Source organism: Dromaius novaehollandiae, chromosome 1, assembly GCF_036370855.1.
Source record: "Dromaius novaehollandiae isolate bDroNov1 chromosome 1, bDroNov1.hap1, whole genome shotgun sequence".
Classification (NCBI taxonomy): Eukaryota; Metazoa; Chordata; class Aves; order Casuariiformes; family Dromaiidae; genus Dromaius; species Dromaius novaehollandiae.
In genome coordinates, this window is record NC_088098.1 from 121,550,781 (window position 1) to 121,567,942 (window position 17,162).

The 17,162-nt window shown below is 42.3% G+C and overlaps 1 protein-coding gene across 1 annotated transcript in view; it reads left to right on the forward strand.

Annotated features, from left to right (window-relative positions):
- The window catches only part of UMODL1 (uromodulin like 1), a 43,110-nt gene that overhangs the window by 9,112 nt on the left and 16,836 nt on the right, over positions 1-17,162 (forward strand). Inside the window, exons 7-11 of the mRNA XM_026121592.2 lie at positions 1,441-1,660; positions 5,289-5,426; positions 5,958-6,695; positions 9,690-9,802; positions 16,321-16,534. Coding sequence (XP_025977377.2) covers positions 1,441-1,660; positions 5,289-5,426; positions 5,958-6,695; positions 9,690-9,802; positions 16,321-16,534 — 1,423 coding nt within the window. The remainder of the gene's footprint in view (positions 1-1,440; positions 1,661-5,288; positions 5,427-5,957; positions 6,696-9,689; positions 9,803-16,320; positions 16,535-17,162) is intronic.

Here is a 17,162-nt window from a genome sequence, read left to right on the forward strand (position 1 = left end):
TGAGTCATGAACTCTGTTACCAGCTCTCAGCTTCCCAAACAGAGAGGGCATTTCAGACACCATAATCTCTTACAGTTTTGTTGTAGAGAACAGGGCCCAGACAGAGGAATTCAGGTCTTGATCCAAAACTAAACTTTCCCAAAATACAAGGAGACTCATGAACATATGTGAATATAAAACTGTGGAAAAAAAGGATAACAACAATGGAGCTGTATTTTCACAGGCAGTACAGAAGAGGCATGTACTCATGGAAAAAATTGGTAGTTGAGCCTTCTGGCATGGTTTTATTTCCTATAGCTGCAAATTGTCCTCTTTTGTTGCTTGGAAGGATTTTTGTTGGTGAATCTACTCTGAGGTTGATGCAAAGCTAATTGGCATCATGAATCTACTCTGAGGTTGATGCAAAGCTAATTGGCATCATGGAGTTGGGAAGGAAAAGGAGGGCTGCTCATCTGTGCTTCTTGTGCCTCACTGCATGTTTGGGAGCATGCTGCCCACTTCTCATTTCTTTCCTCTTCTCTTTTTCTTGCATCCCCACCCAGGTATGAACTTAGACCAGTTAAGCAGCTTGTTTGTAGAAATTTTTTGAGCAAACTCTGGTTGAATGAGAGCAAAGCTGTGTTGATTTATGACTATGCACTGCATGCTCAAAGGTGTGCTTTGAAGTGCACATAGGAAAAAAAGGCTCAAGCAAAAGAGATGCTTCCCAGAGATGTAGGGTGAAACCTGCCAACTTTTGCACAGCTCAAATATTGACGGCAGTATGCCAGCTTTCACACTCAGAGTAACACCATTTGGTCAATAAGTATGTCTACTTAGTTGAATGTTGATCAATCATGATGTAGTTATGATATTGCCTTTAAGCTGAGCTGTCTCAAATACGTTTTCTGGAAGCTACCCACCCATTTTTCTTGCGTCTCACCCTGAGATTACTTTGTCACCATACTCAGTGCAGGCTGGTCTTGGACTGGTGAGTTTCAAATAATCACTGATGTCTAAAGCTATGCCTAAACTGGTTAATCAAACATTTCCAGAACCATTTTCTGGCACTAAGATGAGATGGCACAAAACAGCCTGCATCCATACTGTTTGGCCTTCCAAAATATGGTGGCCACATTCAGATTGCCTACTGAGACTGGCCCCTGGCCTATGCTAAATGTCAAACCCTGCCTGGGTACTGCTTGCGGTAAGATGAGTGGTCAGATGGGTCTCATTTTCAAGTGTACCTAGGTGCACCAATGAGCTTCTCACTTCTGTATGCTTATATAATGTCTGAAAAATAGGATCTCTAAAACACTTTGAAACTTCTCCTTTTACCACATTTTTCTACTAATACTGCATGTGTATAAATCATTAAAAATGGTACCACTGTGATTCAGTTTTAAAATAAGCTACGCTTATTGGGTTCCTAATTGTTGATGTGTCTCTCACTTTATTCAGATTGAAAATTCATTTCCACCCAACATTTCTGGCTTATACAAATCTGGGAAGCTGAAAGTGCAAATTGAATCTCTGGAAGCTGGAAGTATCGTTGTGAGGCTCAGAATCACTGTACAGGATCCCGAGTTTCTGGCTGATGCCTCTACATTTGCCCCAATGCTTTCTTACCTGTACAATGGTTCTAGGCTTTTCGTGGATCAACAAAACACCGCAGTAGAAGGTATTTATTTATTTTTAAACAACAAAGCAGTGTTCGTATTTTGATCACCCATGGTATTGTTGGCTCTCTTCATGAAAAGTACTTTATAGAGAGACAAAGTACAATGTGGATCTTACAGTGATTTGTTGGAGAGAAAACCATGACATCAGAACACCTCTGTGGGCCTTTATCTATAAGCCCAGAAGAAGGAGCACTTGGCTGTCCCGAAGTACCTGCGGGCACTCTTTCCCTCTACTTTGGTATGTTCAAGGAGGAGAGGAGCACTCAGTTTCCCTATTAATTTTCCTCTCCCTCCTTCTTGTGAGCTGTTGTTTTTTTTTGCCGTATCTTGCACTGAATTGAGGATAGGATTACTGTGGAATATTTGTAGCCTTTAAATACACATGCCCTCTAGACAGTTTGTGCTTCAAGGCTGTGGGGTTGTATTTGGGCCAGGGCTTAAGAAAAGAAATCCAGCATCTTCACAATAGAAATCCAGCCAGAGAAATTCCCTAGTGTCCTCTTAGTGAATAGGACTAAAGAAACATGTATGGAATTTATGTTAAACCAGGCCTTTGTTTGATCTTAACTAATCCACCATTTTTATCTTCAAAGGACTAAGTTCTGGCTTCAGGTTTCACAGCTGACAAAGCCAGCCAGGGTTCTGAGAGTTGCCAAAGTCAACAGAGTGGGTTATTCTTCTCTCCCAGTGTATTGTGCCCTTAAAAGCTTATTTACTATGATCAGGGAAAATTCCCTTTGAAGCTGCAGAGCATACCAAGGTTAGAGAGAACAGGAGAGGAAAAAACAGAAAAGACAGATTGCACCTGAAGCCTATGAATATCGCACTGCTAGCAGATATGGAATTGCAAGATGTTGATGTGTGCCAAAATACCTTAAAAACATCATTGATATAATCTTCCTGGTTGCACAGAGGGTTGTGGGTGTCCTGAGAAGGGGTTGGAAGGAAGGAGGCAAAATTTCCTGAGTGTTATTTTAAATTCAGAAAGCCAGATGACTTCCAGTAGCAGTGCTCTTATCTAGGAGCACAGCCAGCTCCACTACTCCTGTTTAGGGCTAGAAAATGGGGCCTGTTTCTTAGCTCTGGCCAGACCGGCATTGTTTGACATGAGTTTCTTAAGATCAAATGTGGAAAATAAGGCTGACAAGTGCAGCACATGAAGGAAAGGCTTTATGATGGGGTCAGGAAGCAGGGCATCCTGAGTCCCAGGGCATCTATTAGGTCGTAAGCTAGCGCAGCTCCTCTTGCATTGGGGAGCAATGCCACTTCTCAGACGCTCTGTGCAGCCTGATCATCAAAAGACTATGTTCTTGGTTTAGTGACAGCACCAGAGCAGAGCATTCTACTTTAAAACAGCACGAGTGAGACGTCAGAAGAGATAGCACAACTGAAGGAATGGCGCAATTGCACCCATCTTTGCATCTCAATTATTAAGTTTTCTGCCATGATATATAGACACTAAAATGGCTGTCTGTTGTGCGAGGCATCGTAAGAAAAGGGAAAGGGACATGTGCTGAGCCAGGGTCAAGGTGCACCTAGCATAGTATCATGTCTTTAGTAGTAGCCGGGAACCAATTCCTAGAGCAGAGTAAGTATATGGCAAGTGCAGACGATGCCTTTCACTAATCCTCTGCTGGTTACCAACTGCTCCAGGACTTCCTGAGTCCAATGTGATTTCTTTTGGGTTTCTCCTCCATGGACCCCCATAAAGTCATGCAAACCTTCAGCACCTGCAACATCATTAGGCAAGGAATTCCCTGGTTTTTCTCCGCTCTGTGTACCTCGTACAGATATAATGGGTAATCAGGGTGAACACAACAGTAGGGTTTTTATAATTCTTTGTGTAGGACTGTTGGCAGAGGTGGGGGGCAGGAAAGGTTCTTGTCAAATGAGACAGGCCAGACAGATGCCAAGAGTGCAGAAAGGGAGCACAAAGCGCACCTTGGCTGAGATGCAAAGACTATAGAGGAAAAAGGGTGGTGTGTGAGTCCACATGTGTATGTATTAGTACCAATGAGCGCAGAGGAGAGAATATAAGTTTTGGGCTGGAACGTTGTGGAATGTGGTTATCAGAGATTAAGAAATTTTCTTAAAAAGTCATGCTAGGTAATGGGAAAGGAAACCCTCAGAGACAATGAAGCCAGGTAATATAAATTTTTGGCAGTTAGCACTAGAACATCTCTCAAATGGTGTTTGAAACCATCAAGAGCTGCAATTGCCTTATAGCATAGCAAGGCATTTGTGAGAGTGTTTTCATTGCTGATGCTTTAATCAATCCTGCATATTTCTATATTCCTTCTAAGTGGCTTAGGCTGTAACCTGATAGGCAGATGCTGGCTATGGACACATGAAATTATCTAGTGGAAATTATCATGGATACAACAATTATCTAATGAGGAAGAAAGGAAAAATAATTGAAATATTAGCTTGAAGGAAGTAAAAGGGGAAGCCTGTGTGCAAGCACAAAGGCAAATGCATGTATGTGCATACAGACACATGCTCTGTGCTTTCTGTTTCTAAAACGGGACTTTTTTCTGAGAAATAGTCACAGTAATTAATGTCTGTACGTTTGCAGAACAAACACTTATAATAATGCTTTGTGCAAAACAATTTTGAGGTCTCTGATCAGAATTATTTGTCCCAAGACATAGACTTTTTAGTCTAGCTTCCTGCTCTCAGTCAACTAAGGCCCGAGGCTGTGAATATATATGCACAACTGAGTGTACACAGGGAGTGGTTATGTAGAATTCACTGAGATTATTCATGTGTAAAGCATTAACTCCCCCTTTACATGCTTGCTGAAACACAGTGCAAATGCTGATATAAGACTCTAGATCCAAATCCTTCAGGAGTGAAGATACTCAGCCATAAAATTGGTCTAAAACTCCATGATGGGAGCATCACTTACTTTAACCTATTCAGAGTGACTGGAATTAGACCTTAGAAATATCATTAGAGCATAATCATGCCCTGACGAACCAGGATCTCTTTTCTAAGACTACCAGAAAGAGGGTCACAGTTCTATAATATTACCTGTAAAAGAAAGTCTTTTATAAGAAGAGTTTTCGCCCTTAGAACTTTCTCTGCTAAGAGGGGAGTTACTTCCATTTACTTTTTATTTGAAGCAGAAAATGATTTGACTTTAAAATGTATTTAATATTCTAGCTAGTGGTAACAGATTTATTCATTACTTGATGTATTTGGAGGTATTATAACCAGAATTTTGTATAATGTATGCTTTTGATATATCTGTCTTTCTGCTCTGTTATTATCTTATACCTCTATTTTATCTTCTAACATTTAGCAGACTTTGTTACACACAAACCTACAATATTTTCTCCCTTCAAATCAGTGTATAATTCTAAAAAAAAATTTCTTTAAAAAATTCTTTATCTGGAGAAAATATTCTTTAGAGTGAAAGGACAAAGATTGATTTTTTTATGTGACCCAATAACAATGTAAATAGTGTTCTGCATCACTCAGAGCTTGTTTGTCCGGTAAATGATGAGAGAGGAAGATCACGTATGTAAATTTAAATATTCAGAAAAGGACTACTTTGTGATTATTCCTAGCTTAATGCAGCAGAAGGGAGACCACCTGACCAGTGTTCTGGTTTTGGTCTTTCAGACTGGGATGAATGCGCTTCTCAATCTGAGAATGACTGCTCCGTGTTTGCAGAGTGCATCAATTTGATGGGCTCATACCTGTGTCGATGCAAGACAACCATGGACACCAATCCATCCCAACCTGGAAGAAACTGTGAAGGTGAGCAAGAGACAGCTGTTTAGTTTCTTTTGCCATGAAAGGTGGGAATGAGCTGTGTTTTTCTACCTCTGCTTTTATTAAAAGTGTTTGTATAGTGCACAAAGTGCAGTCTCTGGCTGAAGAATCATGTATGATCTCTGTCTACTATGAATGTGACCCTTAAATATGTCTTTGCATGTAATCTCTCAGATCTACTCTTTGATTAGCCTAAATACTGGATGCTGAGAAAGATGAGGCACACTTTCCTTCTCTTGGTATCTCTGGGGCTAATTTCTCTCCTCTGTAATGATCCATTGCATGCAAACCAGAAGATGAGATACAGGAATCAAATCTTCTTCTTTGTGTGGGCACAAACCAGACTCAATACCATAAAAATTGCATATGCTGCAGTTCGTTAATAAAATACCTGTTTCCGTAACACTGTAACATGTGGCGAGGTAGTCTCAGCCTTTTCCTCAGGTCAGATCTGGCATGTCCTTATGTTCTCTTCTGGTCTGAATTTCCATTTCATGTGCATTTGTTGTGCTGCAGGTGAAATTGTGAACCCCCTTACTGAAACGATGGCCCCCGAAGTAACAGGCACCACAGAGATTGCTCCTGAAATAAGCACTGCAGCCTCTGCTTCCCCGGCCGTCACTGAGATGGAGGTCGTAGCTGCTGTAGGCTCCAAGATGAGCACTACTGTCCGTGTCCCTGCTGTACTGCCCCTGAGTGACAACCAAGCACCCTACAGCCATTCTCCCACCAATGCTCCTCCAGCCACTTGGAAAAAAGGCCTGTCATCACAGATTGGCTTTGGCAGGGAAAACAGCTCCATGGCCATGCAGGCCACAGCCAGAGAGGAAGTGGTTGTGACCACAGAGCAGCAGGCAGCTCTAAGTCTGTCTCAGCAAAGCTTGGTGGGAGAGGCTTCCCGTGATGCATTGCAACAAGTGGCTGCTCTTACAAATGCACCCACAGGCATGGCTGGGCAAGAGCAACTCAGTTCCCAATTGCCAGTATTATCAAATCAAACGGCCTCCACTACTACGGGAAGACATGCAGCTTTTGGTGTGCCTGAAGTAAGCTCTCAGGGTGGCCCCAGTACAACGCTGCTGGTCACAGGAGATGCTGGAGTTCTTGCTCTCAATACCACTCTCAGAATACATGTAGAGACAGAAAGGAGCAACAGCTCTTCATCTGAGAAATATTTTGGAATCCTGGGGTCACCAGCTTTGCCAGACTTCTCTCAGGCTTCCAGCCCAACGCCAGGCTCTGCCATGGACTGCAGTGAGTATGGGTCCAGCAGGGGCCTGCATGCATGGTAATTTAACAGCATGATAAGCCAAACCTCACTCAAATTCCAGAAAGATGCATGGTTGTTGTAATCAGTGGTCTGGAATGAAGGCAACTGAAATTAGTTTGTCTTTGTCAAACATAGTTTCTTGTGGAAATTGGCACTTTTTTTCTAAATCAAGATGTCAAAATACTCTGACTTTCTGGTAATTTGACAGAAGTTCTGTTGATGTTACATTTCCTCTTCTCAAAGCAGATGAAGCAAATCATACAGTGTTCAGAGTGTGGCTCATCGAAAGATAAGTTACTTGTCCTTTTGCCACATATCTTAGTTTCTCCTGCATGGACTGGCACCAGGATACCATAGCAGCAGCCTATAGAGATTTCTTAGAGACCTGAGAAAATAAAATGACCTGCCTTCATATTTCCCTCAGTTAAGCATGAATTAGACAGAACTGTGCAAATCCCCTGAAGGGCAAGAGATGCAAGGAAATATGTGAGCCATTTTTTGAAGACCTCTAATTGAGATTAACAAGGCTGATGGAGAGGCCTTCATCCATTTGGGTTTGGAAAGATGTATTGCAGCTACTTAGGAACCTTTCTGTTGATCGGAGTTGAATCACAGTTCAAGGTTAGGGTCAGATTTAGTCTTTAAATTATAGTTGTGGTTGGGATAGAAACATCACTGTCTCTGCCCATCTCTAAATGTACTGTTCCTTTAGTGTGTTAGTGAGTGATACCTGTTTCAGTTTTGTTTCTGCATGTCTTTATTCTTTCTCTCATGCCATCCACATCTCTCCAATCACAAAGTGCACTCTTCTATTTCTCTGTTCTCTTCTCTCTGACCCCTATTCCTGGGGTCTCCATTCATCCAGCACCCTTCTGGTTCTCTTTAGTTCCTTTCTCCCTAAATACTCTTTTTCACCCTCCTGAGACCATCTCTGCTGCTCTTCACCCTCCCTTCCAGTGCTATAGTCTCCATTTCTCCAGTCCTACTAGTCTCTGGGCAGCCATGCAGATGCCTCTTTTTTGTTTTTGTCTTTTTTCTTCATATCTCTTCATATCCTTTGTTCTGCCTGGCGTTGGTGAGACCTAGGAAGAGAGCTGGGTAAATACATGATTTAGAAGCTTGCTGGGCAAATGGAGGAAAAAAGTCATTTTGGACTGAATAAAATATTGACTTCAACTGAAAAGCTCCACTTACTGCTTTGCTTTGTGCCTTCCCCTATCTTTGATATAGGGAAGAGTAAAAAAAAAAAGTTTTTTGTTGTTGATTTTTCCCCCCAGAATGAAAGCAACAAATGTTCATTTTTTTTGAAAATATTGAGGTAGCTCCTTTTAGATATCAGATATTGAAGATCATTTTCTTCCAGCTGAAAACAAATTGAAGAATTCTACACAAAGACATTCAGTTTATATGAATCTGCTTTATTTTCTGGATTAATCAAATATTAAGCCAAGTACATTTGCCCAGCTTTTGGTAGGAAAGAGGCCTGCAAAGGGACTATGCTTGGTGAACAAGAGGAAGAGCCACCATGGTGGTACTTCACCAGCCCAAGCAGGTAATTCAAAGGGCAAAAATCCATCTTTGGTCATGTTTAATACAGAGCACCTCCTTGTGGCAACATCTCTAACCTGGAGCTCATCCTTAGTCAGCAGAAAGCAGAGCCAAATCCTTTCATCTGGCCAGTGGTGGTGAGGGTTCCTTCTGGATCAGAAACATTCTGGGATAAAGCAAGCTGTCAGTAGCTTGCTTTAAGTAGACATGACTTTCTCCTTTCCCCTGCAAAGCTTTACTTCAAGACCGTTTCTCTTCTTCTGGCACTTGTCCCAGCTCAAACAATTATTGTCTCCAATGTGACCAAAATTAGCTTTCATGTAATGTGGTGCATAGAGTCTATGCAGAGTCCTGCTTTTCAATTCTTGCTCCTTCTGTAAAAGTAGCTAATATGGGAGACTAAAACTCAGTGTAGGAGTCTGACAGTCTCAGGGCTGGAGCCTGGTATCTTACGCACTGTTGAAATCAGGACAGAAAGGTGTATGAAGGAAAGCATGGCAGTACACCAGAAAGTGAAGACTGCTAATTGGATTTGGAAACAATTTTTAAACTGAATACCTTAGCTAGATCATACTGTCCTTGAAGTCTCTGGTGGAGAACCATCCTCTGTAAGAGATATTGAAGCTAGCATAGATTTTAGTGGATATCTAAGGCTAAAGGTGATGATCTGTTAGCAGCTGGAAGGCAGTGTGAAAGATGATAAGCTGGCAATGCTTGGGGTATTGGATGGTATAAATCAGTTTATTTGGCTAGCCACTAAAATGATGCCAGTGGTATCAATCATGTCTTGAGAAGCCCCTCTCCTCCATTTCATGATCACTTTCAGTTGCTGTTATAACAATCCAAAAAAAGTAATACCAAGAAATGATCTAAAACATCTGAGATTGCCTTAATGTGATTCAGCAAACAGAGCTTTGGGGGGAGAAGGCATCAGATTCATCTCATCTAACAGTAGCCATTTGAAATGTGTATGCCCAGTCTCCGATAGCTGTCTAGCCTTCACCTGAGGTTGGAGGGAGGATCTAGGTGCTGGAATGATTTGCCCTCTGCAGGGGCCAGTTTTCCTGCACTGAGTGTTGGGGGAGTTGGGACAGCTAGCTGAGAGTAGGAGAGCAGACACCTGAACATAGCCATAAAGTGACATTTTGGATGCTCCAAAGCATCCAAGACACAGGCTGTCAGATATAAGACCTAAATGAGATTTGTGCCCCTCTTGAAAAGCATCCAGAGGCCAGAGAAGATAGCTTAAGCGGCTGGATGCTTGTGTTTAGGCACTTGCATCCCTGCCTCTATTTCAGAGGGCTGACTTGCTGTTGTTTTGAGTTGAAACAAACCCTGTGTAACCAGGCATGCCAGTGACTGTCACACACTCATCCATGGACCATAGTCCATGAAGCATATGTCTAAATTGTCATTTTCTTGCTTTGCAGCTGTCCAGAAACTTAATGGAATGGTGCGGATAACAAATGTGAAATACTCTCTGGACTTCAGCAATACAAGCAGCGAGGAATATCAAAAGTTTGCACAGCTTTTTGTTGATGAAGTAGGTGGATAAGAAGGATGCGGCCTGTTATTGGTCTCAATAAAATCATGTGTATGATTTTTCCCATTAAAGGGTGTATTGCCACATATGTGCCCCTTCACACACCTATGTATGTCCTGAGTCCCACTGACTCTATGAGACTGTGTAGGCAGTATGCTGCAGTGTTTTAGTGTGGGACAAGGATTTGGGGATTCTCCGATGCCTCTGTTTCCTCTGTTGATCACATCTAGTTATACTGGCTTATTTATTTCCTTCAGGGATGTGGTGAAATGTTAATGAATATTTGCAAAGTGCTAGCGATACCCTTGCCCTGTACAGAGGCATATTAATGCACTGTATGTCTGTTATTACCATTTTCCATAGTACCTTAAGGCTGACATTTTTGTAATCATCCTTTTTCGTAGGCCCATGTCTAGAGAGGGAGTCTAATGTTGTTTCTTGGTTAGTCACCTCTGCCATCACTTCTAATTAGGGCACAGGGTATCACAGCACACTGCAATATCACCTCCTGCTTTAACACTCTCATAATTCTGAGGCATTTCCCTTGACAGTATTACTCTCCTAATTTCTTCATGAATTTATCAGAAGTTTGTTCCTGTTGCACCTTTTGGTGTTTACTCAACACACACCTGTGGTCGGAAAAACAGTGGTGGTGTTGTGCTGCTTTATTGCCTTCTCTGTCTCATCTTAACTGTCTACTTTTTGGAAGGATTAATAGCTGTGATGATAAATCCACTACTGACAATTATTTGACTTTTCAAAAGCAGCAGAACTCTCCCCAGACTCTCACTGTGTGCAGAGTTACAGCCTGTCACTGAAATACAGCTGTCTGTGGGGAATGTAATGACAACAATTTGTGTTCAGGCAGAGTCCAGCAAAAGGAAGATGCTGTGGCCAGCAAGAAATTAGAGAAAATTGTAAGGGAAAAGTGTAATCTCTTTTGTTGTGCATAACATTTCCTTGAATATCAAATAACTTTCCCAGTGGTTGTTACTGGTTTGCACCCTTCTGGATATGTTAGTGGAGCACAGCTTTCTCAGGGTTGCTTCTGCCCCAGGCCGCCACATCATAAAAACAGTCACGCCATGAAAGTGACATGATTATGCAAAGTGAAAAGGGAACAATTCTCCACTGACCTCAGATTCACTCAACATCACTCTCTGCCTGAGGCTATTTGGGAATAGTGTGTTATTAAAATGGGTTAAAATAAATATATTTTTCACAGGTTATTCGGTCAGATACCTTAATCCAGAAAATCCGTGATACAAATATGCTTGGAGAATTTGTAAAATGATTAGATAAAGGAACTAAAGTATGTTTTGTGCCAGTGTTACACAGTTCTCGAATTTTAGGCAGAAAACAATCACTTGGGACAATAAGGAAGTAAATTCTTTTTCCAGCATACAGGTTTTGTGAATCAGCTGGCTAGACATGTTATGGTCTTGATCTCATCTATCTCTGAACCACTATATATAGGCATCCAAATGCCAAAGAAAAGCAAGTTTAGGAAAAGAAAAAGGTCTACAAAGTTTTCTTTTCAGGTTATAAGGGCCACAAATAGATCCTGTTAAGGTAGGCAGGGAAAGTGTCATGGGCTTTAAAAGCAGTATCAGAATCCAGTTAAATAAATGTTGCCTAAGATTTTTCATAAATGTCTTTGATGTCACCATCTACAATTCAGCAAATGTATAAATCTGTATGTGTATAATGTTCTTTAGTGTAATGCTGCCCCAGCACTTAAAGCCTTGTAGTTAAATTGGCAGTACAGCCAATAGAAATACTGTCCTTGCAATACAGTGTATGTGAACTTGAGGTAAAAATCTTGATGTGACAACTTGCACTGTCATTTTCCATGCTAGTTTCACCACACTCCTCGCATTGCACCTGAAATACAACATTGCAAAGCGGGAGAGAGTATTTTACCCTTGGGTTTTGCTCAGCCTGTCTTTTGCAACAGCCAAGAAGAACTATCATGACTGCAAGGGCTTGTCCTCAGGAAAACGAACTGGGGAAACAAAGGGTTTGAAATGAGAATGCATACTCTGATGTGCATTAAATTCCTGAGTGGGAGAGATCATTCAGGATTCTAGCATCTTAACTATTGATTGACAAAAAGTGTAAAACTAATAAATGATATTGCCTTATTCCACAAGGTCACCCCCTCATATGGAACTGGCATAGCCTTCATTTAATGTAGCTTAATGCACTTAAAATGAGTGTAATTAAAGCCATTTGAATGTGGAATGGATGTTGATACAGGAATTAAGGCAGTCTCACTGTTTCAGTGGAAATTCACCCCTTTTGTTAATTTGAGTTTATCCTCCATTAGGAGATCCTTAAAGTTGGCTGTGATGGTGGCTGGGCAGACGTGTGCTCTAGTACCTTTCCTCTGGTGGTGCTGGCAGAGCAAGGGTGGTGGGGGTAGGCACTCTGAGAAAAACAGGCTTGATGCAGGTTATCTTAATAACTAATAGGATGTTCTGTTAAAATTAATGTCCCATTTACTTACTTGTTTCCAGAATGCCAGTGGGTTTCCTGCTGTATTGGCCATGCAGGCTTCTACATGTAGGTGACCTACAATAACTCTAATGAGCTGCTGACATCTGGCCTGGGACCTGCTGATGTGTGGTCCCAGAAAACCACAACAACCCGTGGTGGAAGCCTGGCTGAGTGAGCCTGGTGCTTTCCTCTCACTCAAAACACCTGTTGGCCCTTCTTATAACATTAAATCATTTTTAGTGTGGCGTCCATCTGGCCCTTAACTTTATCTCCCTCCTAGTTTTTCATGCTTTAACAAGGGACATTCCCTTCTCCCGACGTCAGTGTTGATTTTGTCTGTGCTTTCTCTCTTTCTTGTGGCTCTTCTTTTGGCATACATGTTTTCCCTGTTTTGGCCTTGCTAGTTTTCTCTTTTTTATGCTGCAGGAATTGTAGGTACAATTACAGATCCAAAAATATTTTATTTTTTGTAAGTAAACCTCAAGAATGCTATGTATTGAACTACTACTTTCTAAAAAGTCACTCTTTCTTTTCCTCATTTTCTTGCCCCAGAGCTCTATGTACTTCATCAACCATTATTTTGATAACCCAGGGTGTGGTACGTATTGTGAAATCATGTAGCCCTCTGAATAAAGGGTTTTGTAGTGTCATCTAGTGGCTAGCTACAAGTAATGTGATTGTACTTTTGAAGATGCTTTTCAAGCTTTGAGTCATGCTTTGTAAGCAAAAATATGAATAAAGACAGAAACAAATAAACCAAACAAAAAATTCCAAACCCAAAATAAAAAGAGGCAACAATAAAACCAAATATTCAGAAAGAAAGATGAGAATGGAATACTGGTGAAATTGGGGATGGACTAAGAGGACGTCACAGGTGTATTTAATGCCTAGAAGTTCGGACAAAAAATTATGAAAGATGAAAACTTAGGGCTGACCCACAACTTTTCAGTACATGGTTGTGAAATGGTAGAAAGGGAGAGGAGAACAGACTCAAGAACTCTATGGCTGAGTGATATGGCAGATAGTGTGGCTGACAAAGACCAGCTGCAGTCTGCGCAGGCTTTCCTGACCAAGTTACCTCTTTCCATCCTCCTAGCTCTGCCTGTGTGCCTTGTGGGGTGCTGCGGCATTTGCTCCACAGGACTTTTAGGCATGTGGTAAGCACGGGGCTTACCCTGCGTATGTTACCTGGTCACCAGGTGCATGCAATGCACATCAGCCCTGACAGCTCAGAAAAGGGCTGCAACTTGCCTGCAAATTCTGGGCTTGCCTGGAGGGCTGATGCAGGAGGGGGATAAGCCAGACTTGGCATGTAGGTGTTCAAGAGCTATGGTCACCTGGGAAAACCCAGCCAAAAATACAGGAGCTGTGTGTGTGTGGGTGCAGCAGAAATGAGGCTGCTTCTTGTGTCAGCCCTTACTGCTGGCCCTTGCCTTCCATCTTCCTTCTAGCCAGGGCCTGGGTTCTCCTGGGTAGTGGTCGCTGCCTGCACACCTGAGCACCATGCTGCGGACATGAGCTCTGCCTTAAACTTGCGGCTGAAATCCAGCCCTTCTTTGGCAAGAAATATCTAGAGCAAACATGCAGAGGAATACATTGTTGCCACCTTTATGATCAGGAAAGTTGAGCTGGGCAGGAAGTGAGTTATATATCCTAAACAGAGGGTCTAAAGCAGAGCAGGGTGCTGGAAAAGATGTGTGACTCCCCTAGACAAGGCATCTACACACCAGCTCTCACTTGGGCCAAGTGCTGCTCCTCTGGCTCCTACAGTGTGGTTTGCTCTGCTGCTCTGTATCTGCCGCTCTTGGCATCCCCAGGGAGCCTGGCAGAGATGGGAGGGCATGTGAAAGTGTTTTCTTCTTTTTCTTCTTCTGTTTCCATCTGTCTGTGTCCTTCACTGAAGACAGTGGCTGCTATGTACAAGAAGGTTGCGTGTATCCCAGGCTCTGAACATTCAGAAAGAATGAGAAGGACGGCATGGGTTTTGTCTTTTTTGTCCTGCTAGGAGCAGCTCTCTTTCTGAGGACGATCTCTTGCTGGGCTTTCACTGGGACCCTCTATGTGCAATTGTAATATCAATAGCTCAAAATAGCCTGTACTACCTGCCGATGAAGGTGTTTCGTTTCAGCCATTCAGGCTGAAAGTTTTGTCCAACATTTTCTGCTGTTGCACTTTGTAAGTGTGGAAGAATGTAAAAGACTTCCCAGACACATGTACATGTGATGGGGAATGTAATATAGGAAAAGTATTAAGAAGCACAGGAGATCTGTTAGCATCTCCTGGAGAAAGGGAGAGAAGAAAATATACACTTCTTATGGACAAATTCACAACGCTGGTGGATGGTGTCACACAGCCTGTGCTTACCTTGCCATGTGCCATGGCATCTGGTCTGCAAGACCAGATGTGCGTGTGCTCTGCTTTTCTTGGGACATGCAGACAGGCAGGGAGTCCAGTGCAATCCTATAGGGACTCTTGTTTGGGCACTTAGAAGAAATAGACTGAGGGGAGCACATGTGGATGTCTATCAACTTCTCCTTATGGCGAGTTTCTCACAACTATGTCAGTATTTCTGTGCAAAACATCTTCTCCACATACTCTTTAAAGCTGAATTAATATTAGCCTTGCATCTTGTCTTGGCCTGGTCCTGTGACCGATGCTATTTGGCCTGTGTTTGTTCCTCCTATGGCTGGTGCTGGGGCTGGAGATGAAGAGAAATGGTGCAGGAAATGTAAAAACTGTTGAAATTCCCCTTGGGCTGTTGCATCTGCATCATGCCTTCCCCCATGAGCTGCCCTCCTGTGGGTGGAGATGCTCCTGTGTGCGGCTGCCCTCCGGAGGTACCCAGCAATGGAGGGAAAAGCTGCAGAAAGGGAAGAAGCTGAATATTCAGCTCCAGCCTGTTTAATCTCTTTGAGAGAGGTCGGTGTCTCCATCTGAGTTGGACAGTGGTGGGGCGGAGCAGTGTAGCTGGTGCAAAGCCTAAAGCAGAGCTATGTTTTTTTTCCAGTTGTATATAAAGCAGACCACCCTGCACCCCAGTGTGATACAAGAGGCTGTTTCTGTGGGCCAGTGGTGACCAAGGCTCAGTGTGCTTTGAAAAAGGTGGACTTCTCTTTCTTAGGCCACTAGTGAATTCCAATGCTTCTGTGCACAGGCTGTGAATAGTAATTTTATCGATTTCTCTAGACTGCCCTAAGCTCAGCTATGCTTTAGCGCTGCACTACTTTGAGGGTGACCGTTCCTATTCAAGACAGTGCAGAGTCATTTCCTAGCCTGGCTCTTGGGCTCTCCAGAAGGACTGTGAGTGTGGCGTGTGTGTCCAGATGGCAGCTAGAATTTGCAGAAATAACACAACGCTCCTCAGGGAAGACTTTAATGAAATATTTCTGAAATCAAACTGAGGATTGAGTAGAGTCCAGGCTTGACAGGAGGTTGGGCTGCATGGCAATGCTGATAGCATGAAACAGCTGCCTTTCTGTTTTCTTTACCCTGGTCTCAGTACTTAAAAAGAGCCAGGTTTACACTTGGAGATAAGCAGAAAAATTTTGTGCGTCAGCTCAGCTCTGGTGAGAAACCACTTGTGAAGAAAGTCTGAGGGTGGTCTGCTCCAAGCTGTAAGATACGTCTGAGCTCCATGCATGATTATCGTAGATATACACACAGCCTGGCGCGCCAGGAGGCCTCTCCACTTCCATTGGCTGCACCCCCTTGTCTTGGGTTGCTCCTTCTCCTTTGTCAGACTTGTTGTTACCAGAAGCTTTTGTGAGGACCTGTGCCAAATGATAGAGGGGCTGGGTTAATCATTTTTCTGGTTTAATATTCACAGTCAAATATCAAATCCTTCGGTTGCTATTGAGTGGAAATGTTGTTAAGAAGCAAAAAGTCATTTTTCTGCTGCTGCTCTCCAGAGTAAGCAGCAGAGTTGTAATGCATAATATTCAATTCTGGGCAGTATACAAAGCCTAAAATGTAATTGCTTCTATCTGTCCATTTTGTCTATATTTTGTTTTTTATTCCAGGTACATAAATCTCTCTCCCCTGAGCTCTTTCTGAAAATGGATACCGGTCTGATTAAAGTGTTGATAACTAGCATCACTAATGGGAGCACAGTAGTAAGTTTCAATTTACTGATTGCAGAAGATGTGGATATCTACTACATCATCACAGCTTTTCATGATGCCTTTGAACACAACTCCTATTTCACAGTTGACAAGAGCAGTCTCTCCATAAATGGTAAGGAGCAGCTTATATCACAACAGTTCTTCAGAACTAGAAAGATGATAGAGCCTATTATTAGCTTGTATTTTTTGAGATGAAAGTACCTGTAAAACTGATGGATGAAAAACCATTCTCTCTCCTTTATTGCTTCTGGCTGTTCACCCAATCAGCTTTTTTCAGAGGGCATCAAAAGATAAAATAAGAACTGTGGTATCCCTGATCCAAAAGGACAAAACCAACCAGTGTTTTGGTCTGTAGCTAGGGATTTTATAGAAAAGAAGATACGGAGAAATTACAGTTTTATAAGCTACCAGTGAAAACAGGTCCTTTTACACAGATAGCCTAGCCCTGTGTAAAACCATTTAAAAACACATTTCCCTCTGCTTTGCACTGATAAATTTGCATGACATAAAAAAACCCCAAGAAACAAATAAATTAATTCTTCTGCAATGAGAGTATCTGTTTTCTTCACATGCCTGTGGACTGGGAGTTCAGATGAAAGTCCACAGTTTACCAAGACCAGCACAATGGGTGATTGTATAATTTCTTCTTCCTTATATGTAATTTAAGATGGTAACAAGAAACATTAATCTCCTGACTAAATGCTGCTGAATCCTGTCCCACAAATTGATGTCATCTCTAG